This window comes from Sphaerodactylus townsendi, linkage group LG03 (genome assembly GCF_021028975.2).
Source record: "Sphaerodactylus townsendi isolate TG3544 linkage group LG03, MPM_Stown_v2.3, whole genome shotgun sequence".
NCBI classification, from domain to species: Eukaryota; Metazoa; Chordata; class Lepidosauria; order Squamata; family Sphaerodactylidae; genus Sphaerodactylus; species Sphaerodactylus townsendi.
The window spans coordinates 81,195,540-81,216,518 of record NC_059427.1 but is presented as its reverse complement, the minus strand read 5'-3'; the positions used below and the strand labels follow the sequence as shown (position 1 = coordinate 81,216,518).

At 42.5% G+C, this 20,979-nt stretch overlaps 1 protein-coding gene across 1 annotated transcript in view; it reads left to right on the top strand.

Annotated features, from left to right (window-relative positions):
- The window catches only part of TCOF1 (treacle ribosome biogenesis factor 1), a 48,170-nt gene extending 27,526 nt beyond the window's left edge, over positions 1 to 20,644 (top strand). The window contains exons 13-20 of the mRNA XM_048487889.1: positions 2,429 to 2,656; positions 4,114 to 4,405; positions 5,363 to 5,442; positions 8,779 to 9,016; positions 12,823 to 13,326; positions 18,059 to 18,138; positions 18,757 to 18,790; positions 19,551 to 20,644. Of these exons, the coding sequence (XP_048343846.1) occupies positions 2,429 to 2,656; positions 4,114 to 4,405; positions 5,363 to 5,442; positions 8,779 to 9,016; positions 12,823 to 13,326; positions 18,059 to 18,138; positions 18,757 to 18,786 (1,452 nt within the window). The 3' untranslated portion in view covers positions 18,787 to 18,790; positions 19,551 to 20,644. The remainder of the gene's footprint in view (positions 1 to 2,428; positions 2,657 to 4,113; positions 4,406 to 5,362; positions 5,443 to 8,778; positions 9,017 to 12,822; positions 13,327 to 18,058; positions 18,139 to 18,756; positions 18,791 to 19,550) is intronic.
- The last annotated feature ends 335 nt before the right edge of the window (positions 20,645 to 20,979 follow it).

Genomic DNA, 20,979 nt, shown 5'->3' with positions numbered 1-20,979 from the left:
CCCAACTGATAGGTTTTACCTTCTTAAAATGAGCCTTGTGCCATTCAGAATTTTTGTTTGGCTTTAGGAATGTGCACCGAACTAAATTGCCCACACAGTTCTTCATCCATGCAGAAATTCATTTTGTATGAATGTTGCCTCCTTAGCTGGATTGGTGTGTTTGTGTTTGTTTGTTTGTTTCACTGATTGGTGTACATTGTATAGTGAGTAGTGGTAGAGTGAGGGTTCTGCTGTGGTTTTGTAGAGTCCCTTATAATCTTGGGGTGTTTCTAGGCCACTCAATTGATCTGCTTCATTTAGAAGTGTTACCTGGCCTAGGTTTAGGCTCCAGGATTGAAAAACTTTGTCTGAAACAGTTCCTGGTATATCAGCATCCCTGCTGAACAACTACTTAAGACTTAAAACAGATTTATAGTAGGAGTTAACCAGACAGTTTCTGGCGGTGGATAAAGAGGTTTTTATGTTGCACAGCTGTCAAATCTGGCAACCAGATAAAAGTTTTTTAATATTGTTTTTGTTGATGTCAGCGGAGCTCATAAATCACAAAAAATTCCTACATATATGCTGGATTCATAAAAATATGGTTTATATTCTTATGCCAGATGTGGTATATGAAAAACACATGAGAGCCCATAGAACTCCAGTCTTGGGACCTGTTTGGGAGAGGCGGATGGCTGACTCTGTCTCCAGCATTTTAAAAAGAATTTCTGAGGGTAGAGACCTAAATCGTTTGTCTGGAATACATTATACAAATCTTATGCCATCTATTTCTACTTAGAAGATCTAAATCTGTGCAAGTCTAAAATATCTAGTCAGGGAAAGAGGGGAGAACTGTTGATGGCAGAGCTTCATACACAGAAAGAAACTTTCTCACTTGGAAAAGCTGAATCTAGCATGGGTCAATTACTGCTTATTTCCCGTTTGGCTAGTGAGGCAAAGAACATGGCCGAGGAGCTATTGTAAAAGCTAGTCAGACTTCTCTGTTCATCCAGTCAGTCTTGAATTCTGCAGCCTGCAGCAGAGGTTCTGGATACATTCAGATGTCACAGTAATGAAGCACAGATTTGTCACCATTGTGTATGAACACTGTTTGCTGTACTTGCACATGCCTCTTCCACATGGTGCTTGCTCAAACCAGGAAGATTTCAGCTTGCTGTGCTTTCCATAAGCGAGTGCTTTGGCAAACTACTTTCCCCACTCTCATAACCAGAGTTCTAAACTTGGCTTTAACTGAAGTTTAAAATCCCAGCTATTGGGTGGTGGTGAAGCTGCAGGGAAGTATTCGCCAAGTGTCTGTACTCAGATTTCATGACAAATTTGGCCTTGTTCCAACTGGGAAGCATGAGGGGTGGGAGCATGAAGAATGTGTAACTACGAACTAAGAACAAGTTTCAGATAATAGAGCTAGATTCAGTAGCACTTTAGAGACCAACAAGATTTTCAGAGTGTGGGCTTTCAAGAGTCCAAGCTCCCTCTGTTAGATGCCTGACGAAGGAAGAGCTTTGACTCTCTAAAGCTGATACCCTAAAAATCTTGTTGATCACTAAGAAGCTACTGGGCTCAGATCTAACAGCGATATGCTCATGCACAATTCTGATAAACCTGTGTGTTCTGTGTCATCTGAATACAGCCTCTACAACTTCTCTAGACATTTCTCTCCAAGCTTTCACTCCATGTTCCCAGTTTCTGGGACTGAATTGCCCCCCTTTTAATTGAATGGTGTGGTTTCTGAGAGCCCAGTGTTATGTCTCTAGTTTGTTCTTTTGCAGTGCAGATCCAGAATCCTTGGGACTATCTACAGCCCTATTTCTGGGCAAGATCTGCCATTCTGAGATTCAGCACAGGGAAATAAAGAAGCTTATTTGCACCATTTCATACACTGAAACCCCACCTCTGTTTGGTTTCCAAGATGCTAACAGATGTTGTTTACATATTTCTTAATTATCAGAAAGGAATAGAATTTGGAGAAGATTTTTTTGTGGGGGGGTTCTTTTTAAAAAAAACACTGTATGATTTTAACTCTGTACATTTGCATTGTGTTCATGCTGAGATAAGGTCACATTTTACAGATGGAGCACTGAGACTGGAATATGGCAAGGAAGAAGCCTGCCACAATGTGCCATAAGAGAAATAGAGCTTGGACCGGGAGGGTGGGGGTCTCTCACACAGTCCACTCTATCCACTTGTCTGCCCATTTCAGAGTCTGATCTGTTCTGCATGTACAATGCCACCACAGTCCAATTAGCAGGATGCTTAACATCCCACACAGGACCTAGTAAACTGCTGAAATGTCTTGTGTGTGGTGGTGAGTCAGGTGAACTTTCTTGCTTTTGTGCTACTAAATTCATTCCCTTGAATCAGGAGGCTCTATGCATTGGGGCTGTTATCCTTGTCACAATCTGATAATAATATAATCTTCTCTTACTAGAAATCATCTCCGGTGGCACATAAACTCTTAGTCACTCCCATAAGAGCTCTGACTGCAAAGACTACAGGTGTTGCATCGGGCAAAGCATGCAGTGTGCAGTCAGCAGGGAAAACCGCAGCAAACATGGGGAGTTTGGCAACTGCCTCTCTTCAGAAGTCATCAGAGAGTTCAGAGACTGACAGCTCTGATTCCTCCGAGAGCGAAGAGGATGAGAAGCCATCAAAACAGGTAAAATGGTCACTGACAGTGGGAACGAGAGAACCAGGGGGAACACAAGCAAAGCTCACTGGCTATAGCTTCGAATGTGAGAGTCCTAAATCTTCCCGTGGCAGTGATATTCGTAGTACAGTGCCATCAGCGTATAAGGGGCTTCATTAGTCTTCCCCACTGAGCTCCTATCACACACATTGGCAAGTCTGCACTTTTTCTCCCTTGGCACTGATTTCCCCATCACCCAGCTCTCTGCCCTTTTCATGATTAACTTTGTAAAGTCAGCACTACTTCTCTGTAGGACCTTTTAATTAAAGTCTTTTTTTTTTAAACGGATGTGTGACGGACTGCAGATTAAGGGTTAATTTTAAAGTGCAGTTCTGTCAGAGCAAAAGGAATTTAAGGACTTAATTCGGATCTCTACCTGATTGGCTGGCTGATACTGCAGCTGTTTAAAAAAACCAGAGGGTGGGTGTTTGTGAGCAGAGGGGGGAAAGAGAGAAGGAGGCTGGATAAGCCGGTTTTTGGTGAAGGATCCAGAAAACTGAATGTGAAACCTGTGCCAAGGTCCTAAGGAAACATCATCACAAGGGCAATACTTAACTCATGTGGAGGGTTTGTTTGTAGGTCTCTGAGGAGAAAGCACCTAGATATGGGATAGTGGAGGGTGTGTGGTGTTTCGTTAATGGAGTCAGGAGTGGGTTTCCAGGTGGAATAACCCAGAGCCTGCTCTGGGAAGCCCAGTGTGCCTCTCTTTTGGGCGAAAGGAGTTGGATATTTAAGTATATGTCAAGTTCTGTGAAGGAAAGATTTTTCCCAGTGTAGGCAGTTTAGTAGGATTGTTAAAACTTGAGCCAGAGAACTGTTTGGAAACTATAATAGAATATCTGAAACAGCTAAAGTGTTTAGTAAAATATTCCTGCCTGAGAAAAAGAAAAGTTTAATTATTTCTGTAACTTATGTTCTTGTAATTCTATAAATAAACTTTTCATCTTTGCCTGTTAATAAGCCTCAAGAGTCATTTAAGGGTGTCCAAATCCAGTCTGGTCAGAGCAGTCAGTTTTGGAGGGAAAAGTAAAACTCCCCTCACAGAACTATCTGTATACCCAAGTGGCGGCAGTTAGAGTAAGGCTGACAGGAACTTCTGAGGATCCTTAAGTGTGTGCCCTCTCGGTGGCATTACTGACCATTACAGGATGTATTAGTCTTCATTACTTCATTATGTATTAGTCTTCATTACTTCATTATGAGGGAGGTGGTGATAGCACTGAGGAATTGCATAGCTTTTATTTATGTGATAACTCACAATCTAGAAATGAGAATTTCCTTCTTAGCCATAATACTGTTTTCAATCTATGAGTGGTTATGAAACTCCACAGCCCTTTAAAGATTTAATGTGGGTATGTATTTTCTCTCTTCCCTTTTTTTCAAACCCTCCCCCCCCTTTTTTTTTTTTACCCATTTTTCAAAAGTAGAAAGTATCCCCCCAAAAAGCAGCCACTCCTTCACGGAAGATTGTGCAGGTCAACACTGTAACACCTAATTCCAATTCCAATAAGTGCCAAGGAAAAAACCCTTCCACAACACCGGGGAAAGTGGAGTTGAGCTCTGCCAAGCCGTCTCAGAGCCAGACATCCCTTACGAAGTCAGCTGAGATTCTAAAACACAAGGAAAATGCAACAAGGAGCAGCTCTTCAGTCAGCAAAGAGGAGGAAGACTTGGACTTATCGCTACCATTCGCAACTTCCACACAGATTTTACAGCCTGGTAAGAGTCGATGGGGTTGACCATGGGGAAACTTTCTAGCTTCATCTGAAACCCAGCCAATCCTATCAATACTGTGGGACATCACCCATATAAGAGGGGCTTATTCTAAATAGGAGCGGAATGGCAATGCATTTGAAGTATATTTGTATATATGGTAATTAAAGCCTTCCTGAAAATCACACCCTTGCAGCTGGAAGTGCTTCTATATCCTGACACTAAATGAGGAAGTATGTACTAAGGGGAGAAAGGGAGATGGAGATGGAGGGCTGAGCCTTAAATCAGTTGAACTTCAGTGTTTCCTGTGGTTGGGTATTTAGAAATGCTGTCCTGTGAAGTAGATACACAGCCACCAGTAAAATGGTATCAGTGGCTGAAATAATTTCGGTGGGCTTTCCTTGGCTGTATCATTTTGCCAAATGAGTGAGGAGCTTATGAGAGCCGGAAGTAGCTTCATGGCCTTTTTTCCCTCCCCACCTCACAGTAAATTTCTGTACAAAAACAACATTGTAAATTTGCCATCAGAAAATCAGCATGTGGGTTAAACTTGTTTGGTAGGTAGAATGGGGAATCTATGCACTGGGGGATCTGCAGAACTTGGTAACTGATATAAATCCTCTTCGATGACCTATCTGTGAATACAGCAGGAATCACCAGTTAGGGGAATCAAGGTAGGACCAGGATCAGGGATTTGCCCTTTGCAACTTAGTCTCGCCAGTCATCTGCCTCTCACCCCCTGCTTCCCGATGCCATGACCACTGTACCAGTGAGTCTCTCTCTGCCCACCTTAGAACCAAATGGAGATCTGTAGCATAGTGAAACCAATCTTTGCAGTAGTCCTTAGGGAGATTTTTAATAGGAGTCCTTGGCAGAATTTGTAAAAATTCCCAAGGTTCTTGGTTTCTCCTGACCTTTGCAATAGTGCAAGAATCTCAGAGGTTGGTTCTTGTCTTTTAACAGGTATAGCACAGAAACAAACGACAAGAGAGACAGACAGCTCATCTGAAGAGTCCAGTGATGAAGAGCTGGAGCCCTCCCAGGTACTGCTCCTTTGCTTATATATTATGCTTTGAGAAAACTTTCCTTTAGTCTGGTTTGGATGTGAGCCTTCCCTGATGCAGTTCGTATGCTTGAATCAAGGAATTTTTTTTGAATGGATAGCAGCAATACTAGGTTCTCCTTAACAGTGCAGCACTAGCCTTGCACGGTTGATTACAGCTGCACTGTTAAGTCTGTGGGTGTTGATCCTATAGAACTGTGGTGGCGAACCTTTGGCACTCCAGATGTTCATAGACTACAATTCCCATCAGCCCCTACCAGCATGGCCAATAGGTTCGTCACCACTGCTATAGAAGCTGGCTCGTATCTCGTTACCACTTACTTGTTTAAGATGTGGGCCTGTGGGGAGGCCTTTCACAGGCCATTCATAGATCTTGAGTCACAAAAGCAGGCTCAGCTGCCAAAGACTTAACAATGGCCACATCACAGTATTGCTTTGTGCAGGAGTTTAAGGCACTTTTTGGTAAACAAAAAAAGTGCAAATGTGACAATAGTACAGCTTCAAGTAGGATCTGAGAGACCCACGTTCAGATCCCCTCCCTGCCATGATCTGGTGTTATACTCTATCATCAGCACCACTTACATTTCCACCTGGTACATCTGCCCCCTCCATCTCCATCTCCCTTTCTCCCCTTAGTACATACATGATAGGAAGTGGAGAGGGACCAAGATTAGGCTTGAGGTTTATTAGTTGCAGCCATTTTATCTGGTTTTGAACTAATACATCATTGTTTTGGATTTGGATTTATGCTGTAGTTTTATCTGTGATTTCCTGATGTTGTATTGGATATTTGTATTTGTAAACTGCCCTCAGCCTGGCATTGGGCGTGGTATAAATTTAACAAAATAAATAAATGGGAGCTTGCTGGGTAACCTTGCCCCAGTCACTCTCCGTCAGCCCAGCCTACCTCACAGTGTTGTTTTAAGAGAGGAGAATGATGGAAGCAGCTTTTGATCCCCCTTAGAGAGAAAGTCAGGGTATAAATGAGAGGTGACTTCCCCAGCCCCACCCCTTAGGGCAGGGGTAGGGAACCTGCGGCTCTCCAGATGTTCAGGAACTACAATTCCCATCAGCCTCTGTCAGCATGGCCAATTGGCCATGCTGGTAGGGGCTGATGGGAATTGTAGTTCCTGAACATCTGGAGAGCCGCAGGTTCCCTACCCCTGCCTTAGGGTATGTGTTAGCCCTGTCATTTTGGGTTCTAAAGGTGATGATTTTGAGTGATAGGACAGAACATTTGGCGCATAAGCACCACAGATTCAAATCCTTGTTTACTACATTATCTTGGGTGTTGTGCTTTTTCATCTTACATTTACTGGTCTAACACTACATCTATCAAATAGATTGTGATTAAACTGATTCACAAAATGGAGATGCATTTGACAGTTAATATAATTCATATTTTTCATTAATCTGAAATAAAGATAATAAGTGTGCAATTATCTGGGGCTTGTGATGACTCTCAATCTTAATTTTTTTGAGGTCTCAGAGACCCCTGACATAATTAACTGTTTTCGTTAACTTCAAATCCTCTGATAATGTTTAAAAAAAAAGAATGGTTAACTGTACCTTATCCCAGTTGTTGCTTCAAAATAAAATTTTCATTTTCCTGTTGGAATGAATTCCTGATACCCTGGACTTGCATTATTTTTCCTCTTTCCCTCAATTTTCTGTAGCTGAGGTCTAACAGACCCCATTGCATTTATTTTTTTTAAAAAGAATAGAACAATGAGCAACTGTTATTGTAGGAGTGTTCGCACAACATATATGCAAAGGTTTGGAAAATAAGACCAGTGTTAAATATTTTATACTAAAATGGCTATAGAAACATTGAATTATAGGAAGGAGTTTGCTGCCGGTATGGTTGTTAATTGCACCTGCTCTAGAGGTTTCAAAATGGCAGGCGTACTCCATTTCTAGTGCTTGCACTTGCCTGACTTTCAGTTAACCTGCTGAACCCAAACAAAGGACTGTGGGAAAACTGCTGCACAGTGAAATGGTTAAACAAGGGGAGCTGCGTTATGTGTACAACAGCAATTTTTATTTGTAATTTAAGCCCTGTCTTAAGCTATAAACGTCTTTATAAGTAATGTATGTATGCGCCATACATCTGTGACACATTAGACTTGCATGCAAGCCTAAGAGTACACTAATGGCCAGCAGCCTATACTGTGTATCCTTAACAGGGAGAGAACAGAAAAGCAAATTTACTGTGTATGCCGTAAACCTATAAAAACACTTACATAAATGCTGTTCTCCCATGGGAAGAATGTAAGCATTTGGCTGCTTTTTCACTGTGCCTGTTTCCAGCTACGCGGCCAGACTTCTGTCCGCAAAATAGCACAATCGGATTGCCTTCACAAATTCCCAAAAGCCAAAAGCTTCAACTGTGGCTTATGCGGGTTCATAATTCAATTTGTATAGCCACAAGTGCCCCTCAAATCATAACCAGGGTATAGCAGATTAGATAGTAGCACTAGGGCACATGAACAAACCTGTCCCTTGAAGGACAATTTAATGATGATGATGTAGTAGAATCTGAGTCACAGAAGAATGAAGGATGCTCCTAATGCCAAAGGCTCCCCCCCCACTCTTTCTTTGAATTATACCCCCACTCACTTGTCAGATTCCCACGTTCCACGGAAATTGGCAGCCTGCCCTGCCAACTCATATATTTGCGCATATATTTCCTGCCACCATCATCAGTTGGCCGCCATTGCACATATATTTCCTGCCACCATCATTAATTGGTTGTATGTAGAACTGCATAAAAATATACGAACAGGGGTGGTTTGTCATCGCCTGCCTCCGTGTAGCAACCCTGGTTTTCATTGGAAGTCTCCCATCCAAGTACTAATTAGGGCTGACCTGGCTTAGCTAACGTGGTCAGGCTAGCCTACCCATCCAGAGCAGGGCAGTTAAAATATGCTAGGCAACTAGCAGTACATTCCTAAGGAGAGTGATGCCTGTCTAATCACATTCATTTCAGTGGTTTTAGACTGGGTAATTCTCCATAGGGTTGCACTGTAAAAGCAGTAAATTGGTTTTTGTCCCTAAGCTCACATTCTAAAATATATGTTTTTCTTTTCCTTGACCATCAATACTCCATAGCTTGCTGAACTTCAGATTAACAGACCGAAGAACCATATTTCTTGGGTTTATCTGTCCGCTCTGCCCTAACAGGGCTTTGAGAAGCTGTCTGATTAAGTGGTCTCTTTTTAATTCTTTTAGAATGTCTTGGTGTCGCTTGTAGAATAAGCGTGGCTTAGCTAGGCCATGATTTCTTTTTAACCTTGTATGTGTGCACTCTTTGTAGTCTCTCTTAGCAGGTTTTACAGGTCTTTCCAAACCCCCAGTAGCCACTGTGCAGAAGAACATTGCATCTAAGCCATCCAAACAAGGCTCTGGGAAAACAACAACCTCCACTACCGGTACTCCTGCATTCAATGCCCTTGCAAAGCCTTCAGAGAAAGTGGGCCCTGCTGACATCTCATCAAGTGACAGCAGTACCTCTGATTCAGATGCTGAGGAAACACCAGCTGGGCCAAAGGCAGGTTAGTCTTGGGGAAGGAGGCCTCAGAGCAGGGGTCTAACATGGTGCCTGGGGGCCAGATGTAGCTCCTGGAGAGGGCTTATCAGGCCCGCAAGCCAGCTGAAGCAACCCGCCCCTTGTTCCCGATTTGGCCTGGTGGCCAGCTCACAACCCTGGGAATCCCTCTCAAGGCAGCCACTCCACTCTGCTGCAGGCTCAGTCTGGGGCCAACTGAGGCAGCCGCCACCCCTCTCCAACCCAGCCTGACCAAGTCACCTTTATGTTGTATCCATGATCCAGCCCTTGGAGCAAATGAGTTCAACCCTCCTGCCTTAGAGAATGCTAGACAGGAGAGGAATGCTAGCTACGGTTATTCAGCAACCGCCTCATATAGACGCAGGCCTCTGCAAAGGAAGCTGCCAAGGCCAGAGCCTATGGCTTTTTGGCAAGGACTTAGTTCAGATTCTCCCCTTGACTCTAGAGTAGGGAAGAGGGAACCAGTAGTTTGCACTGTCCTTGTCTGCTGCAAGGTGAAGTTTTCCGTGAGACACTGCCTTTTCCCCTGAGATCGTGCACACAGAGAACTTGAGAGAAAAGAGGGGTTAAAGGGGACCAAATGTCACAAGGTAATGGGTGGCTAGTAAATCAATCCAGAGTTTCTGGAACTCCTTTAGCGATGCATTCTTTAAACAGGTATAGTGACTCTCTTCACTAGGAACATAAGGATGGTAGGAGGATTGGGTTTTGTTTTTTTACTAGTTGGACTATAAGGCTTAATTTCATGGAGGATGTTTTCAGGTTTTGAAACGGAAAGCTTAATTTTTTAAAAAAGCCCTGCGTGCTGTATTTTTTATAATTTTAGCAGCATGTATTGTGCCATTCTGTGCTTGGAATGCAGTTCCCGTAGCCCAGTGGTGGCAAACCTATTGGCCATGCTGGCAGGGGCTGATAGGAATTGGAATCCAGGAACATCTGGAGTGCCATAGATTCGCCACCATGGCTGTAGCCCCTTCCAGTTCCCAGAAGGTGTTGGAGTAAGGAGGGACAAGGGGGTGGAGTCATCCCTCCTGCCACTTCCACAACCACATTTCACTGAGGAAGGGAATTGAATTCCATCCTTTTCTCCCTCCAGCTCACTGACCTACAAAACTGTTCCTTCACATGGGTCTTGTAATCCCAAGAATTGCCTTTCTGAGAGTTGGAAGGGCCTGCAGGAATGTGGGAAAGCTCGGGTAGTTGGATACACACTGGTGTGCTAAATTAGTTTGCATTATTAAAATAGCGACATTTTAATATTAATGTGTTGGGATGTAAGAGCAGTGCCTCAAACGTGGATGGGGGAAAGCCCCTGTGTTTCCCCCCTATGAAATTGCTGCTTTCCTCTTGCAGCTTGACCAGTGTTATGAGCCAAAACCATCCAGTGATGCTGCAGCTTAATTGTAAACAAATGCATCTTAGTGGCTGCTTCAGCCAATTAGAAAGCCTCCAGAAAACAATTGATGTACAAATGGACCACTTGTCTGTGTCAGCAAAGCCCAGCTTTTGACATGCTGATGTTAAATTTAACAACTTGCATTCTCTGCCTGTCTCTCTGGATTTCACCTCAGCATTTCAATTAGTTCATGCAGCTGTGGCTTCCTACATTTTAAGGATTCTGCCATGCAAGAGAAGCACAAGTCCTCATAGCTTTGGATCTCACTGCTGACTTGTGCTGCTTGCCCACCACAGCTCCTTTTTTGCTCTTGGGATGGTTGGTGTGTTGTGAAGCCAGGTCATCTGCTTTGAAGGAGCTCAAGAACAGGCAGTTATTTAGTTCCTTGCTACTCATCAGCCATTGACTCAGCTTTGTGACCCTTGCTTTAGGGAGAGGGGGTATATTACACAGAACATCTATACTCTGTTCTGCAGCAAGATGATAGTATGGTCAGTTGAGGTGCAGCGGTTGAGAAAATTGTGTGCTTCTGAATTAGAGTACAGTCCCAAATTAATACAAGAATTATGATTCATTTTTATGCTCTGCCTTTGTCAAAACTTTGTGCATTATTGAACATGGTACTTTGATAGAAGAGCATTTATAGTTAATTGAACAACTTTCATACGGGTGGGGGCAGCAGAGCTAGGTACACACTAAGAACCAGCCGGAGCATTCTACAACAAATAAGGTCTGGCATTCTTTGTCCTGTGGCGGAGGAATATACAACCCTGCTGCTATCTTTCTGTGGAACAGAATATAGTGTCTTATCTTTTGGACATTCCTAGGTTTGAAGGGCAGCAAACAATGTTTTTTCCATGTCTTCCATATTAGAAATATCTGTAATCCACATGGCTGGTCCATATTTGAAGTTGCCTGAACAAAACATCAGAAATGTCTGGCAGTTTAAAGCTCTGGTGCCTGAAATGCAAAACTTCCATTATTCTGTCTGCATTGGTAAGAAGCATCCACTAGAGTCCGTGAAACATGCACGGTTCTGGAATAAAAAGGATGCTTTAAATCAGTGGTTCTCAACCTGTGGGTCATGACCCCTTTGGGGGTCGAATGACCCTTTCACAGGAGTCACCTAAGATCATCGTAACAGTAGCAAAATTACAGTTATGAAGTAGCAACGAAAATAATTTTATGGTTGGGGGTCACCACAACATGAGGAACTGTATTAAAGGGTCATAGCACTAGGACAGTTGAGAACCACTGCTTTAAATAAGGCCTACTGTCAACCCCACTGCTAAAGCTGCTGCTGCCACCTGTTGGATATCCCCAAAAGCATCATAAGCTATTTTACCTCTTATACTGAATGTCTGCAGGGAATAATGGGTCAGTAGTGGTTTTGCAGAGACTCTCATGTGGACTAGCAAAGCAAGTGGTTGACATAAGCGTCTGTTAAACCTCCCTTTCCCCCCCTGCTGCCTGCTTATGTGGCTCCAGAGCTGGTGAGATGAACATACAACGGGGTCTTGCCTGTAAAATAAGAAAAAAAAATCTATTTCTCAGTGAAAGCTACAGAAATATGGGCAGCCTGGAGCTTGTATTGAATTGGATTTGCTGTTGGTTGTATTGCTGCCCTTGGAGATTCTTGATTCATCTGGTGAAAAAAGGTGAAAAGTGAAGCTTCCAAGGATCTGACTTTAGCTGCTGCTTGACTGAAAAGACAAACACCCACGTCGTGAAGTATTTTAAGATATTTCATGTATTGAGATTAATAAGGCATTTTTCCTAGCTTCTGAGGGCCAAATCAGAAATATGGGCTAAATAATGTTTATGCTGTTAACTTTGAAGACTAAATAAAAACGGTTATAATTTCAAGAACTTCAGCACGATAATTGAATAAATTGCTTAGGAAAGGTGAAGATTTTTTTCTTAGTTTTAGAAAAAGGCTTCTTAAGTACTTTTAAAAGATGTATTATTTGCCCCACCCACAAGTGCACAACTGAAGCAGGCAGTTTCATAGCCTGCTTTAAAATAGCATGTCATCCAACAGCAGCGCATTGGTGTATTCACTGGGGCAACCCACAAAGTGGCCGTGGGCCTGTGCTAGTTCTGGAGAGCAGCATGCAGTTACAAAAAGCTGTGGGCTTTGGCATGCTAAGTATGCCACCAGAGGGGCCCCCCTTTCAGTACAGGAAAGAAATGTTTCTTACAGTGTGCATATACATAATTCTAGCCTTTTAAAATGTTGATCATAAGCTTTGTTACCAATTCAGTGAATGGGATGATTTACCTGTGAGCCACACTGTTTAGTAGGAGCTGGAGGCGTTAGAGGGGCATGTACATCTCAACAGCTGCTTGGGCAGTAAAGAGAGTTTGAGTCATCTTATTTCAAATTGTTTCTACAGAGACTGGGGCCATGCCATTTTCTGCAAAGGGAGCTGTTGTGGCGAAGATGAGCAAGGTTACCGGGGCGGGGAAAACTGGACCGGCTGCCATTACTTCGAAGGACATTTCTGCAAAGAAAGCTTCAGCCAAGTCTGAGAGGAATAGCAAAGCCAAAGGAAATGGAGCCATAAAGTTGTCTCTCATTCCTCACACTGAGAATGGAGATAAGGCTGTAGCCCAAGGCCCTGGTGCAGGAGCCCAGGGGGACATGAAGACCAGCCCTGTTGTGGCGGTCAAGACTCCCAAAACAGCAAAGTCATCAAAGGCTGGCGTCAAAGAGAAGCAGAATAAGAAACGGAAACTGGCCGCTGGAGAAACTGGCCTTAAGGAACCAAAAAGAAAAAAACAGAAAGGGCAGGCTGACTCGGAGGAGGGGAGGAAGAAGAAGAAGAAAAAATCCAAGTCTAAAAGCAAAGGAAAGGTGCCAAAGGAAAAAGATGGCAAGGAGAAAAAATCCAAATCCAGTAAGAGCAAGAGCATCTCTCTCTCTCTCTCTCTCTCTCTCCCTGCAAAATGACCCCCCCTTTTCTCCATTCACCTCTCTCTGCTGCCCCCAGATGGGGATGTATGTCATTGCTTGTTAGCGACAAGACTTGATTTCCCTTTTGTGCTAGTGATCAAAGGAAAACTCTGAAAGTTTGGTTTGTTTCATATCTCATGTTGAACTCTAGGAAAGAGTGTCTGGTCTGCAGTTCCAGCCATAGACTTACTGTTCTTGTTGAGTACTCTTTTGGGAACCTGGAACTTAAAATGGGTGCAAGAGGAGAATTGAACAGAATTGCTCCCTGTGCTGCAGATGAGCCGTCTCACTTCTATTTGGAGCAGAGGGAGAGACTCCATAAATACCCCAATCTCTAATTCCATTTGTAGCTCTGATTTCACCTTTTAAAGCTCCCCAGAAGTAGCAGACCAAGAGATGGGCCCCATCTCTCCTGTCTTAGCCAAACTCCACTGCCCTCTCATCTGCTCCATCTCCAGCAGTCATTTTCTCCCAAGCGTGAGGCCTGGCTCCCTGTCTCAACTTCCCTGGTGTCTCCTGTTCCATTCAGTCTCACTTCTCGCTCACTGCCTGGACTTTCACTGCTGTGCCTGCCTGCACTCCACCCATCAGGCTGTCTCCAGTAACATGAAGGGCAGCTACCATCTCCTTCCCTTCTGTACTTCTCACACCAGTCTGGGGCCAGTATTTGTGTTTCTTAGATAATCTACTTTAGTAGCCCCCTTTGACTCATGGTGACAGTCAGAGACTAATAAATCCCTTATCTCCATATACACTGAGCTTTTAAAACAATTCCACACCCATTTCTGGTATGATTGCACATTCTAAACGTGTCCACACTGTCACTGGTAAGGCTTCTTGTGGACTAGGGAGAAGAGGAAATGTGAGTGAGTAGCGTGACATATAGCAGCCTGAATAGCCTGAGCTCATCAGAGCTTGGAAGCTAAGCAGTGTTGACCATGGTTAATATTGGAATGGAGACTACCAAAGAAGAAAGGCGTTTTTATGTAGGAGAAGGCAATGGCAATCCACCTTTTGCTCATCCCTTGCCTTGAAAACCCCATGAGGAGTCGCCATAAGTCGATTGCAACTTGACAGCACTAAATTACTATTATTTGTAGCAGGACAATTGGGAAATGCCCTTTTCTTTCTCTGCTTTAAAATGGAGTTGGAGACGACCATTACAGTCCCAGGCATATATTCACAGCCATCATAGAGCAGGAAAGCATGCTTAAGTTTCAAAGGGGTGCTGATTTTTCTTTCGTTAAGCATTAATTGGGCAAATCATGAATATCTTTGCAAATGAGTCAGTGGCTTCAAAGCCGCCATCAGACTGTGAGAGCTGCTGTTTTAACAGAGTGAGTGAGCTGCTGGACTGCTGTTTGTCATTCTCCATTTTGAAAGAACAGCTCCAGCTCTCCTACGCAGTACATTGTTCTTCCTAGTACACTTCTGCAAAGAGTCCTCTCTCACAGTGCCAGCTCATATAGTGAGAGGAAGTCACAGCCATCCTCCAACAAAAGATGAGAAGGGAAAATGGAGTGGGAGGGAGAGGGGACTGGAGGGGGTTTCTGAGGGAACTGAGTACCGTTGTCGAACAAATATGCAGAGTTTGGTTCTGGCAAATGTCATGCCTCAAAATCAGTTCTTTGTAAATGTACACTACTGTCCATATGATCAGGCTTCTGACGTTACTTCTTTTGTTGAAGTTAGCAAGCATGAGGTTACAAAAATCTAGAAACTGGATAAGGAAGTTAACTAGTGTGTGAATGATGGGATGTGTTTTGGGTACCCTTGCTTCTGATCCTAGTGCATAAATCCACCCTAGGCTAGTGATCTTGTACTTCTGTAGGGTGTTCCTCAGGGGTAAGGTCATGAACATCATCTGGAGTGCCCTAATTTAATGGAGGAAATAACTTTCAAATGAAAGTTACTTAATAATATCCTTTCATCTTCTACAACAACCATTTCTGCTTCTAGTTGTACACTCTTAAGAGGGAGTGCAGGATCCATTTCAGTTCAGTCTCCCTGTCTTCCAGATATGGGTATTAATCAACCTACCACCTCTTTCCCACCACTGACTTTGTATTTGGGTCTTAGATCTGTTGACTTTCCAGGGGAACAGCAAGACAAGTGAGAGCGGAGCAATTCTGGCTGGTACCTCAGTATCTCTTGATAGAGTCAAGGCAGATCAATATGTCTTTTCCGAAAGACTCCTTAACACTCCTTACATATGTGGTTCACCATCTTGGTTAGGATTCTTTATGGTAGCATCGTAGTCTCCATATTTCAAAAGATTTCTGGAAGCTTTTTTCGCTTTTGCTGCCTTTTTTCTACATCTGACTGTTGTTTGGATTGAAACCTTCGGGAGATTTAAGGATTAGTCAGAGCAAGTCATATTTTTTGGTGTTTAATTTCTTTCCAGTTTTTTTATTGTTTATGTAAACAGCCAATATGGTGAAGAGGGGGATTTATTTAAGGTGCCATAGGTGTGCACTTTTGTAACCAAGGAATTCAGAAAAAAATATTTTCATATTGCAAAATAGAAAAAAATAGAAAAGGAAAAAACCCCTTCAAAAGTATCCTTTCTGTGGGAAGAAGCATTTTTCAGTGTTCCGGCAGAAAAAGAGCTAGTTTTGAAGGATTTTTATTTCTGTATTGCAGAAGCATGTAACTGCATTCTTCTGTGCCACAGAAACCTCTTTTTGATTGAAAACTCTTTTTGATTGAAAACCGGCCTTTTGATTTCTGAACATATTTCTTAGGTCTTCCCCCTTGCCCCCTCCCCCCCAATCCTTTGAGCATGCACTGGACTAGTTTTAAAGGGGTTTCATCTTTTTTTTTTTCAGACAGATGTGATAGCATTGTAGAAGTGAACATATACTGCAGAAAAATAATTACCCTTTTGTTGATTCCACAGCCACTGGAGAAATAGTTTTGGATCCTGCAATAAATCTCCACTGGTGAAAGGGATTTCAGCAGAACTAGACTTTCTTGCCTTTGCGCACCCACTGCAGCCCAAAATAATCCCCAAAGTGCTGTTCCTAGGGGACAGGGGATCCCCCAAAATAATATGAAGGGAGAAGTCAGAGGTCTGCTGTGAAATGGGAGATCATCTGAAATCCCCTCTGTTAGTTGAAATTTACCACAGTATCCAAACCATAGAGAGGGTCATTGCCTCTTCAATCTTTGGGTTCTGCTTCTTAAAATTCTGTGATATTCAGTTGACTATCTGAGTGAAATTCCCAAATTAAAGACTGTTCTGGGCCTGATCCAAGTAGGACATTTATTCTCCTTAAACCCAATATATATGGCATTCTTCCATGGCTGATTCCTTAACAATTGCTTTCTCACTTCTTACTTCAGTGTTCAGTTTCATAACTTACCCTTCTTTGTAATAATTACAGGATCACTAGCAAGACCTTACCTGGTCTTGTCTCCTCTGGTTTCCTTTTCTCCCATTCCCTTGAACTTGCTCAGCGGTTGTTCTTTCAGTTGTTTTCCTTCCCTATCTTAGCCTTCATAGAAGTTGGGGCATGCTCTCATTCTTATTTGCTTAACCAAAATTCTCAGGGATGTGATGATTCAGGGTTACAACCATTTACAACATTTATAATTTCCCTGTAGAGAAGGAAGGTTGCCACTTGAAGTCCTCAGTAGGATTTAACATTCCTCATGTGCAGTTTCTTTCTCTGCTGAATCTGTAGCATCTCTTTTTGGTGGCATACACATAGATTTTTTCCCCTCAAAGACTCATTATTGTGGGAAATTGTTTGAGCATTGCCTGTATTTCAAACTACTGCTGCAGTTCATTCTGCAAACTTCCTTGCTTGCACTGCCATCTTTAGGAAGTCTTAAAAACTTGCCTTCCCTGAATTTGCCTTCTCTTAAGAGAACAGACATGTTATATTCTAAATGTTGAAATATCTTGCTTGAAATGTCTTCAGATTTGAGAATGTGTTTTAAAATCCTACCACACTCCCAAATATTCTTTGTCTTCACCTTTAGTTGGCCCAATTCTGCTTTTGTGGCCAGTTAGGTGCCATGCAGTCTGTGTATCTCCTTAGAGGGCCACATGCTTCCTTTCAGAATAGGAGAACACTGCCTTCTAAGGTTTCCAAAGTGTTGCGTGTAGGTCGGAAAATCCTATTTCCCTGAGTGTTTCCTGTTTTAATTATCCCTTCCAAAATTGCTGCCCCTGGAGGATTGTAAATATCAGAGCTTGGCCTCTGAAATGACTGCAAATTCAGGGTTTTGTTTCTCAGCTCTCTTAGGGAGTGATTTTTTAAAAATCTACCTAGACAATTTAATACTTTCTTGTGCAACAGGACTACACTAAGAACCAGACTAGATATGTAGCCAGTACTTTGCAGGGAGATCCATCGCAGCCTTTGTGGAGAGAGCTTTGTGAAGCCTTGTACAAACCACTTTTATCCCCAAGGTAAATTGATTGAGATGTAATCATTATTTAATGAAAACTTCAGGGAGACCTTCTCCTGAAAGTTCTGTAACAGGTAAATTGGTTATGATTATAATTGAGCATGATCAATACCAGATAGGTCCCCCATGCATTTGTTTCTTCTCAGGTAGGAAAGTTCTGCATTTAAACAAATGTTTGGGGTTTTTTAAGGGTGGAATATAGTTCTGATCTAATGCAGTCTCTTTTTCACATGCCCTTTTTGTATGATGTTTTGCAGAGAAAGGGAAGAAAAAAATGCCTTCTTCTGTCACTTCTGATGGGTCACTTTTGTTAAAGAAAAAGAAGAAGAAAAAGAAGGTAAGAACCCTCCAAGGTACTTATTGATAGATCTATCTTTGATTGATTTGCGTGTTGCAGCTTGGATCCTACATAGCATGAGCAGAAGGTAACTTTTCTGCCCCTGCTGTCCTAGATCCTGGGGAACAGCTTGTGAGGCAAAGTGGGAATCCGCCATGGGACTGGGGAATCATTGTAAGTCACACAGGCACCCTTTTTTGGCTGGTGGAAGTACCTGCCATGGCCTGACTGGATCCAGTAGCAGAGTATTTCTCAGCTCCAGGTTTAAGGTTTGATTTGGCTCATTGTGTGTGTCAAGTAACCTTCAGCTGTGGTTCAGCTTAGACATATCTAGCATACAAATGTTCTTGCTGCATTAGTTTCTCAGCATACTCTGCCGTATTTCTTTTATGGAGAAATAAGTAATTTGGCCAGCATGTGAGAGGGAGGCAGGAGAGAAATGGTTATGTGGGTGGCTCGGAAGAACTGGAAGGACCTATTTCATCATCTGAAATAGAATCTCGGTTCAGTCTGCCGGTAGAATGAGCCAAGGATGTCAGAGGCAGTGCCAATTCTTGCTCTGTTTTTTTTCTAAAAAGAAAAAAAAATCTCAGTAACTACTTTCCCTTCCCCCAACAGAAAACTAGTGATCTTGAGGGAGCAGTTTGAGCAAGTGAGTATCGTTGAATGTTCTGCATGCTAATTATTTTATGTTCAGTTTGACAGATTAATCTCCCTTCTCTAGCTAGAACCGGATGCTTAAGGGAAATCGCATTTATTGAACAGATGGGCCAGGTCTCCTCCCCCTTCACAAAACCCTTATATTTTGGAGGGATAGATGTGTGCTCTTAAGAAATAGTTTGGTGTGCTGATTATCAGCCCCCTTTCTTTCAAAAACTTGTGTCCACGCTCCTATTTGTTCTCCCTTCCAGTGCAAGTCAACCAAGCCTTTTGCTTGTTGTCTTCCCATGTGTGGACAGTTCTATAGCAAGGTCCTGTGCCTTCTTACAAGCTGACTGTTTCAGAGTTGAGCTTAATGCTGCAGGTGGACTGAAAATGCAAATACCTTTTCAGCCATTCCTTTATCCAGCTCTTACGGCTCCTCTGGGAGCTGGATATTTTCCAAGGTGTTTGTGACGGCTGTGTGCTGCTCTAATTGGTTGATTTAGAAGAGCTGAATGGAAAACCTGAAAAACCCTTAACTGGAACACTACTCAGGGGTACAGGCATGAAAATCCTTCAGTGTCACCTGCAGAGTCTTGCAGGATAAATCAGGAAGTGGCAAGAGGAACTGGTTTCCTTGATGTCAATGTTGTTGGCAAGAGTACCTCATTTATTTAGGACAGGAATGGGTGGTAATTGCATTTCTTCATTAAATTATTTGCTGTTAGGATCTTGCATGGAATTTTAATAACTTTTTTTTCTTTTTGCAGTAACTTACCATGAGAAGTGAATATATACTTGGAAAAGTTCAACAGAAATGTGCTTGTATAGTTTTTTTAAACAAAAGTGATCAGACGTCAAAGATTGAATTTAAATCTTAATTTATAACTATTTTTTAACTGTCGCTTTCAGAGCTAAGCTTTGCTATATCCTTTTCTACCAAAAGAACTCAGGAGATGTGTGAATCAACTCGCTACATCTTCTTTGTGGTGGAATGGTCGGCCAGGGTCCTAGGGCCTGCCTCCTCCACTTCTGATTCTCTCCCAGTGTCTAACAGTCTTATTAAAGCACTGCCTTCATCAACAATATTATTCTCCACAATATAAAACATAGTACTTTGAAAAAAGAGCATTATATTGCCCCAGACAGCCATTACCAAGGCTTTTGCTATAGTTGCACCCATTATTTTGTTTCCCGTTCGGTAGGCTCTGTGTTGCTGTGAGAAACAAAATGGTGGACACAACTATAGCAAAAGGTAAGTCTTGCTAATAGCCATCTGGGACAATATAAATGCTCTTTTCCCAAAGGAATAGTACAGGGAATAATGATTTTGACAGAGGCGGCACTTTAATAAGCTTGTTAGACACTGCACAAGAATCTGCACTGTTTTTGAAATGTGGAGACATGCTGCTGCAACTTCCACCACAGCAGGCATGACCGCACTTGGATCTTTGGAAAAGGGTATAGCAATTGCCCTACATGGGAGCTTGGGGGTTGGGGGATATACTGGTGATGTTGCAAGGAGAGGGCTCGGGCACTTGTAACTACAATCGGATTTAGAGAACAGGAATCCTGCTGTGATGACACAGTTTTTAACACTGTAATTTTCTTTCTCACAGTCTGCTTCTTCTGTTGCTCCCATTTAAGCCTTTAAAAGTTATATTTTTAAGAGCATAATTGGTTTTTGTGCTACTCGCTTTCCAGTTAATTATCATTTTAACTTTAAAAGGGGGAGGTTCTCTGTGCTCTGTAGTCTTCTCTGGACTTGTGTTCAAAATGTACAAAACTGTGTTGTCCCTAGGTTGGCTCTTGTTTTCTTTTTATATATAGAACACAATAAAACATTTTTCTTCAGAAAAAAAAAGAAAATGTGCCATTTTTTTAACAGACTCAGTAAACCAAATCTCAGCTAAACATCTCTGAAGAATTTTGATCAGTTGCACGCCTCAGCTGGGAACTTGGTCAGAGTGTGTTCCCAGTGCTCTTGGTTGCAAGGAAAGTGTGTGTGCCTTTTCTTGTTAAAAAGTTGAAATCCATTCTGTAAAAAAATGCTGTGCCATGTATTCCATTTTCTCCCCTCAAAACGTAGGATTCTGCAACTGATACGAATATTTCCGTGATATCTATGATATCTACGATAGCTGATACAAAGGAATCTCTAGGAAATGCCTGGTGCAGTGGAGTAAATCTTCATAGAAT